This window comes from Colobus angolensis, unplaced genomic scaffold (genome assembly GCF_000951035.1).
Source record: "Colobus angolensis palliatus isolate OR3802 unplaced genomic scaffold, Cang.pa_1.0 Scaffold144, whole genome shotgun sequence".
In the NCBI taxonomy this organism is placed as follows: Eukaryota; Metazoa; Chordata; class Mammalia; order Primates; family Cercopithecidae; genus Colobus; species Colobus angolensis.
The window spans coordinates 1,208,149-1,217,477 of record NW_012114533.1 but is presented as its reverse complement, the minus strand read 5'-3'; the positions used below and the strand labels follow the sequence as shown (position 1 = coordinate 1,217,477).

The 9,329-nt window shown below is 42.3% G+C and overlaps 1 protein-coding gene across 1 annotated transcript in view; it reads right to left on the bottom strand.

The window, feature by feature from the left end:
• LOC105507115 (chromosome unknown open reading frame, human C10orf76) overlaps positions 1 to 9,329 on the bottom strand; it is a 218,950-nt gene that overhangs the window by 143,738 nt on the left and 65,883 nt on the right. The window contains exons 18-19 of the mRNA XM_011935493.1: positions 2,439 to 2,485; positions 806 to 815 (exon numbers count right to left, since the gene is read on the bottom strand). Coding sequence (XP_011790883.1) covers positions 806 to 815; positions 2,439 to 2,485 — 57 coding nt within the window. The remainder of the gene's footprint in view (positions 1 to 805; positions 816 to 2,438; positions 2,486 to 9,329) is intronic.

The following is a 9,329-nucleotide window of genomic DNA, read 5'->3' as shown; positions in this document are numbered from 1 at the left end:
CACACACACACACACACACAATATCACATACTGCTTGTGCTACCCATTCCCCTTATCAATGGGTAGAGGGTGCTGTAACTACTTATAAGTCAACAATCAATTAGGCGCCACTGACATCTTTCCCTTGAGTACCTTTCCAGGGAAAAAGGATAAACCAGAGGGTCACAATTAAACTATTCCACTGAAAGTGGTATAGTGACATGGAATGCAAAAACACAAAATTAAAGACCTTAATTCTCTGTATCTATCTGAATGTGGTTTTTATTTAAATTAAATTTTTAATTAAATATATAATTTAAGATATCAGTCTTACTTATAAATAAAATCTATAAAAAAATTAACTGGGCATGGTGGCACATGCCTATAGTCCCAGCCACCCTGTAGGCATGCACCACCACACCCAGCTAATTTTTTTGTACTTTTAGTACAGATGGGTTTCACCATGTTGGCCAGGCTGATCTCGAACTCCTGGCCTCAAGTGATCCACCTGCCTCGGCCTCCCCAAGTTCTGGGATTACAGGCACGAGCCACCGTGCTCAGCCAGAAGTTCTGTCTCTTTTTCTTTTCTTTTTTTTTGCTGCAAACTGTAACATTTAAATTCTATTTACACTAAAAGTTAAATTAAAAATGCAGTTTGTCAGTTGTGCTAACCACCTTTCAAGTGCTCAATAGCTACATGTGGCTAATGACTACTACCATAGTGAACAGAAAAAAATATAGAGCTTTTCTATTATTGCAAAAGTTTCTACCGGACAGCATTCTGCTAGATCACTGGAATATTCAGGGTCATTCACATCTCAATGACATATATGTTTCTGAGAGTATTTTCAAATAAGCAGTTAGTAGCTTGAGGTCAAGATAAGTGATATTTTTAAAAATTATAAACCTACCAAAAGCATTTTTTTCATCTCTGAGATAGGATTTTGAAAGGTTAAAAAGCCAGATGAAATTATAAAGGTAAATACTGATGAAATTTACTTCCCAAAAATACAAATATTTTGTTTAATAAAAAAAAATTTCAATGATTACAATTAAATGGCAAACAACAGGCCGGGCGCGGTGGCTCAAGCCTGTAATCCCAGCACTTTGGGAGGCCGAGACGGGCGGATCACGAGGTCAGGAGATCGAGACCATCCTGGCTAACACAGTGAAACCCCGTCTCTACTAAAAATTCCAAAAAGTTAGCCAGGCGTGGTGGTGGGCGCCTGTAGTCCCACCTACTCGGGAGGCTGAGGCAGGAGAATGGTGTGAACCCGGGAGGCGGAGCTTGCAGTGAGCCGAGATTGCGCCACTGTACTCCAGCCTGGGCGACAGAGCGAGACTCTGTGTCAAAAAAAAAAAAAAAAAAAATGGCAAACAACATGGGAAATTACATTTGCAACAAATAATATAATAGAGTTACTATGTTTGATATATAGAAGTTTATATACATAGATGATAAAACCAGTGTCCTTTGCTATAGTCTGAATGTTTATCCTCTCTGAAACTCATGTTGAAACGTAATCCCAAATGTAATATTATTAAAAGGCAGGGTCTTTAAGAGGTGACTGGGTCATGAGGGCTCTGCCCTCAGGAATAGATTAATCCACTCATGGGTTAATGGATTAATGGGTTATCATGAGAGTGGGTTAGTTATCATGAGAATACGTCTGTTATATAAGCCAGTCTGGCTTTCTCTCCTTAGCCCCCTCACCATACAATATCTTGCGCCACCTTGGGACTCTACAGAGTGTCCCCATCAGCAAGAAGATCCTCACCCAGAAGTAGCCCCTAGACTTGGACTTTCTAGTCTCCAGAATTGTGAGACTAAATAAATTTCTTTTCTCTATAAATTTTTCAGTCTTAGGTATTCAGTTATAGCAACAGCAAACAGACTAAGACAACCTCTAACAACAAAGATAGGAAAAGGAAACGTCAACAAATTCCTCCATCTGAGGAATTCCTCCCTTTTTTGTTTCCCGAGGAATTCCTCCCTTTTTTGTTTCCCAAAAATTCCTCCCTTTTTTGTTTCCCAAAAAAGGGAAACAGGGAAAGCCAACAGTTTTCTATAATGTTCAACTTCATTTTTAAAAGGCATATTAAAACAAGATTCTACTTGTGCATATCAAATGAACATACATTTCATGCTTACAAAGAAATAGCATTCATAATAAAAGAAAACTGGAAACAACTATGGAAAGAACATTTGATGCCAGGAGAACAGCAAGTAAATCATTACACACATGTTCCAGATTGAAATCTGTCCCCCAAAATTCGTATGGTGAATTATAAATACACATCAATTCCTCTAGCTAGTGTCTCTGGCTCTCACTTCACAGAGGTAGGTTAATGGTAGAGAAATTAGAACCCTCAAAGAATACTGGTGAAAATAAAAATAGTACAACCACTGGAAAACTTAGGAGTTTCTCAAAATGTTAGATATAGAGCTACCACATAACCCAGCAATTCCACCACTAGGTGTGTACAAAAGAAAAACACAAACAGGCTAGGTGCAGTGGCTCACATATATCATTCCAACACTTTGGGAGGCCAAGGCAGGAGGATCACTTGAAGCCAGAAATTTCAGACCAGCCTGGGAAACAAAGCAGAACCCCATATCTACAAAAATTAAGAAATAAAAAATTTGGCCAGGCGCAGTAGCTTACGTTGTAATCCCGGCACTTTGGGAGGCCAAGGTGGGTAGATCACGAGGTCAGACATTTAAGACCAGCCAAGCCAAGATGGTGAAACCTCATCTCTACTAAAAACACAAAAAATTAGCTGGGCATGGTGGCGGGTGCCTATAATCCCAGCTACTTGGGAGGCTGAGGCAGAGAACTGCTTGACCCTGGGAGGCGGAAGTTACAGTGAGCCAAGATTGCACCACTGAACTCCAGCCTGGGCAACAAAGTGAGACTCCATCTCAAAATAAAATAAAATAAAATAAAATAAATAAAAATAAATAAATTAGCTGGGTGCAGTGGCATGCACCTATAGTCCCAGCTACTCAGAAGGCTGAAACAGGAGGATCACTTGAGCTCCGGAGTTTGAAGCTATGATTGCACCACTGCACCCCAGCACAGGTAACAGAGTCAGACCCAGTCTCTAAAAAAAGTAAAAATAAAACAAAATATATGTCGACACAAAAACTGGCATACAAACAGTCATGGTGACATTCATAATAGCCAAAAAGTCTAAACAACCCAAATGTCTATCAATTAATGGATGAATAAATACAATGATGTGGTATTCTATACAGTGAAATATTAACCATCAAAAGGAACAGCTACAACATGGATGAACATGGAAATTATTATGCTAAATTAAAGAAGTCAGTAGTAAAAATCCACATATTCTATTATTTCATTTATATAAAATGTCCAGAATAGGCAAATACATAGAGACAAAAAGTAGATTAGTAGTTATCTAGGCCTGAGGGAGAGGGCAGAGGAAGAAATACAAAGAGTGACTAGTAATGGGTACAGGATTTCTTTACGCAGGGGTCAACTGAAATGGTCTAAAATTAGTTTGTGGTAACAGTTGCACAATTCTGTGAATACATTTTAAAAACACTAAATTATATACTTTAAAGCTGCTTAAAAAAACTCTGTGGCCTACTTTTTCCAAATATTTGTCAAGATATGCAAGTTACAGCTTTCACGGTAATGTTCATTTCATATATTCTATAACTAGGTATGCTTGGATTCTTGATTAAGCCATTAAATGTCCACTTTAATAGTGAGCCTGTGTTAGGTGGATAAATTGATACTCTTCATTTGAGAGGATTAGCTTTTGTATTTCCTATTTTCAATTTAAATTCACAAATTCAACATTCAATTAACTATGATCTCAGCCCTTAGAATCCCTAGTGTATGGAGGTTTCTAAGTGGCCTAAAATGCAATGTCTTCACTGAATCCAGATTCTAGGTCTCACTTTGTCATATCCTCGCTGCCCTAAAAGTACTTAAATCAGGACTTTTTTAGTCAAGGGAGGGTTTGGTCAGCCACAGGCCCAGGGCTTGGACTGTACCCCTCTGGAACTCCAGGCTCATCACACACATCACACACATCAGAAGAAACTGTCAGACCTACCCTTTTCATTCATTCATTCAATAAATCTTGACTGTATACCAACTGAATGCCAGTGCTTAAGACTTATTACAACTAAGTTATAAAGTTCCTAGAAAACTGAACCTAGGTAAACTGCTAGTTTCAGGTAAATGAAAGTGGTTCCTCCTTTTGTCTTTTGGGAGTTTTGTTTTGTTTTGTTTTTGTTTTTGAGACAGAGTCTCACTCTGTCACAGAGGCTGGAGTGCAGTGGCATGATCTTGGCTCACTGCAACCTCTACCTCCTGGGTTTAAGCGATTGTCATGCCTCAGCCTCCCAAGTAGCTGGGATTACAGATGCCTGCCACCATGCCTGGATAATTTTTGTATTTTTAGTAGAGATGGGGTTTTACCATCTTGGCCAGGTTGGTCTCAAACTCCCAACCTCAGGTGATCCGCCCACCTCAGCCTCCCAAAGTGCTAGGATTACAGGTGTGAGGCACCATGCCCAGTCTGAGACTCTTTCAAGTTCTATGGCTATAACCCGAGACAAAGAATATCCTAAGACCCTACTGACTTTAGCAGACACCACATTAATCTGATGGGTATCAATCTGACAGCTCATGGAATTAAGCTAAAATAGGGGTAGCTACTACTATAAAGACACATGCACATGTATGTTCATTGCAGCACTATTCACAATAGCTAAGACATGGAACCAACCCAAATGCCCATCAATGATAGACTGGATAAAGAAAATGTGGTACATATACACCCTGAAATACTATGCAGCCAGAAAAAGGAATGAGATGATGTCCTTTGCAGCGACATGGATGAAGCTGGATGCCATCATCCTCAGCAAACTAACATAAGAACAGAAAACCAAACACTGCATGCTCTCACTCATAAGTGGGAGCTGAACATTGAGAACACACAGACACAGAGAGGTGAACAACACACACCAGGGCCTGTTGGGGGATTGGAGGGGGAGGGGAGGGAACTCAGAGGATGGGTCAATAGGCCATGGCACACATACACCTATGTAACAAACCTGCACATTCCGCACATGTAATCGTTTTTTGTTTTTTTAAGAAGAAATAGCCAGGCGCGGTGGCTCAAGCCTGTAATCCCAGCACTTTGGGAGGCCGAGGCGGGCGGATCACGAGGTCAAGAGATCGAGACCATCCTGGCTAACATGGTGAAACCCCGTCTCTACTAAAAAATACAAAAAAATAGCCGGGCGCCGTGGCGGGCGCCTGTAGTCCCAGCTACTCAGAAGGCTGAGGCAGGAGAATGGCATGAACCAGGGAGGCAGAGCTTGCAGTGAGCTGAGATCCGGCCACTGCACTCCAGCCCGGGCCACAGAGCGAGACTCCGTCTCAAAAAAATAAAAAAATAAAAAAAAAAAGAAGAAATAATGAAAAAAAAGAAAAAGAAAAAAAATAGGAGTACCTAACTGCTTGGGCCTCTTAGCAGAGGAGAAAAGAAGAAAGCAGAAAACACACTACTAACCTCTCTCTGCAGAACGAGAGCCAGAGACACCAGGTAGAGGAATTAAAATGCCTAACAACTGACTGGGCTTGGTGGCTCACGCCTATAATCCTAGGACTTTGGGAGGCTGAGGCGGTAGGATTGCTTGAGGCTACGAGTTCAAGATCAACCTGGTCAATATAATGAGAGCCCGTCTTAAAAAAAATAAATAAAATAAACAAAATGCCTAACAGCATACCAAGGATACAAGTGAATTGAACTAAATTTATAAGTTAAAGTCCTAAAATTACTCTTCTCCAGATATTTTCAGAGTACTCCGAATAATAAACCTCCATTGCTACCTTATTAGCCTATTCTACTTGCTCCATTATTCACATCTCTCTCTGTTCTTCTCACTCCCTGTAGCTCTAAGTGGTCTTGCAGGAGCCTCTCAGACAGAATTTAGTAAAAACTATTTAAACAGTACTCTCTTAAAAGACTTGGGTACCAGCCGGATGCTGTGGGTCACGCCTGTAACCCCAGCACTTTGGGAGGCCAAGATTGGCGGATCACGAGGTAAGGAGATCGAGACCATCCTGGCTAACACGGTGAAACCTCGTCTCTACTAAAAAACATACAAAAAAACTAGCCGGGCGAGGTGGCGGGCGCCTGTAGTCCCAGCTACTCCGGAGGCTGAGGCAGGAGAATGGCGTAAACCCGGAAGGCGGAGCTTGCAGTGAGCTGAGATCTGGCCACTGCACTCCAGCCTGGGTGACACAGCGAGACAGTATCTCAAAAAAAAAGATGGGGGCCGGGCGCGGTGGCTCAAGCCTGTAATCCCAGCACTTTGGGAGGCCGAGACGGGTGGATCACGAAGTCAGGAGATCGAGACCATCCTGGCTAACACGGTGAAACCTCGTCTCTACTAAAAAACATAGAAAATTAGCTGGGCGTGGTGGCGGGAGCCTGCAGTCCCAGCTACTCAGGAGGCTGAGGCAGGAGAATTGTGTGAACGCAGGAGATGGAGCTTGCAGTGAGCTGAGATCTGGCCACTGCACTCCAGCCTGGGCGACACAGCGAGACTCCGCCTCAAAAAAAAAAAAAAAAAAAGATTGGCGTACCTTCAGCAGTGATATTAAAAATATTTTACAAGCCAGGCACAGTGGCTCATGCCTGCAATCCCAGCACTTTGGTAAGCCAAGGTGGGTGGATCACCTGAGGCCAGGAGTTAGAGACCAGCCTAGTCAACATGGTGAAATGCCATCTCTACTAAAAAAAAATACAAAAATTGGCCGCGAGTGGTTGGGCAGGCCTGTAATCCCAACTACTTGGGAGGCTGAGGCACGAGAATCGCTTGAATCCGAGAGGCAGAGGTTACAGCGAGCTGAGATTGCGCCACTGCACTGCAGCCTAGGTGCCAGAGTAAGACTCTGCCTCAAAAAAAGAAAAAAATATGTATTTTACAAACCGTACAGAAAAATAATCTATAAACCAATACATACATGAAAAAATTTTAAGTGAGTTCCTTTTATTCTCTAATAAACTGACCTTGTGATATTGTAAAACGGGTCCCCAACACCCAGGCCACCGACGAGTACTGGTTAGAAACCAGGGTGCACAGCAGGAGGTGAGTGGCAGGTGAGCAAGGGAAGTTTCATCTGTATTTACAGCTGCTTCCCATGGTTTGCATTACCACCTGAACTCTGCCTCCTGTCAGATTAGTGGCAGCATTAGATTACCACAGGAGCACAAACCCTACTGTGAACTGCACATGCAAGGGATGTAGGTTGTGGTTCTTTATGAGAATCTAATGCCTGATGAACTGTCACTCTCTCCCATCACCCCCAGATGGGACCATCTAGTCGCAGGAAAACAAGCTTAACATGCCTACTGATTCTACATTATGGTGAGTTACAAAATTATTTCATTATATATTACAATGTAATAACAGAAATAAAATACATAATAAATGTTATGCACTTGAATCATCCTGAAACCATTACTGCTCCCAGGTCTGCGAAAAAATTGTTTTCCATGAAACTGGTTCCTAGTACCAAAAAGGTTGGGGACGACTGTTGTAAAATATATATTTTGTCTTCAACCCTGTTTCCTGACATACAACTCCTAAAATCCTTAGAATCTCCAAAGTGATGTCTTTTTGTATGTTGAGGTGACTGACGGCTGGCCTCCCCTAGGTAGCTTCAGAATGAGGGCTTGTCACCAGAGAGACCAAGGCCTGATTAGCCAGTTGGGTTTTCAGCCCTAGCCCTGACTACCAGGGAAAGAAGAGGAGCTGAAGGTTAAGCTGATTGCCAATGGTTTTTATTTTACTTTATTTTATTTTTTGAGACAAGGTCTCGCTCTGTCACCTAGAGTGGAACGCAGTGGTGCAATCACAGCTCACCACAGCCTTGACCTCCACAACTCACACCATCCTCCTTCCTCAGCCTCCCAACTAGCTGGGACTACAGGCACACACTACCACGCCTGACTCATTTTTGTAGAGACAAGGTCTCACCAAGTTGCTCAGGCTGGGCTCAAGTGATCCATCTACCTCAGCCTCCCAAAGTGCTAGGATTACAGGCATGAACCATGGCCAGCCAATGGTTTAATCAAATATGCCTCCATAATGAAATCTCCATAAGAAACCAAAAGGACAGGGTTTGAAGAGCTTCTGGATAGCTAAACCCATGGAGGCCTACAGGAAGGCGAATAAGAATTCGTCTACGTGCTGGGAGGTTGGCATACCCCAACTCCACAGGGTCAGAAGCTCCTGGGCTCCAGAGCCTTTCAGACCTCACCCTATGTATCTCTTCATCTGACTGTTTATATGTTTCTTTAATGTATCCTTTGTAATGAACTGGTAAATGTGTTTCCCTGAGTTCTGTGAGCCACTCTAGCAAATTAATCAAACCCAACAAGGAGGTAGTGGGAACCCCAATTTATAGCTGGTGCATCAGAAGCACAGGCCAAATAACCTTGGGCTTCTGATTAGCATCGAAAGCTGGGGGTAGTCTTAGGCACTGAGCCCTAAACCCATGGAATCTGAAACTACCTCCAGGTAGATAGTGTCAGAATTGAAATACAGTACACCCGGCTGGTATCTGCTACAGAAATGATTGCTTGCTTAGTGTGTGAGGAGTAAACCCTCCTCACATTTGGTCATAGAAGTATTCTGTGTTGATTATTGTTGTTGAGTGAGAAAACAGAAAAAACACTATGTTTTTTTACCCTCATAAACCTGTACCAAAATTGCTTACCAAGTGATATAAGTTGCAATATAAATCATCCTAATTGTTTCCAAATCATTTGCTGTTTAGAAATTGTGATGTGATCCTGTTTGATACAGTTGTCACTTAATGATGCCCTTGTTTGAGCATGATTTGCCTTAGCAATCTACAAACTTCTCTGTCAACTTTCCCGTGAAATTCAGAGTCATGAGGTCCCTGGTGCTAAAGGTTTTGTTGCAGCCAGCAAATGTGACTAGATGCTGCCCATACATGACTACCCATGCACACACAGTACATTCCTGAATGCCAGCACCTCTTGTATGGCCTGGATCTGGACAGCTTGTATTTGGCCCCCTTTGATAACGCCATTCCACCAATACTGAGCCACTCCAGAGCAGCAGTGAGATGCTACCTACATCCCCAACCCCTGCGGCCACCTATCCACATCCGCTCCAGCACTGCCCCTAGGCTCTATTCCTGTCTCCACAGTAACCAACAGGTGACATCATTAGCCTTGTGGTCTCAATAATTTATACTATTTATCAAGCAGAATGAAAATTTTAACCACTGCTATGACCTTAAAAATATATATATATATATATA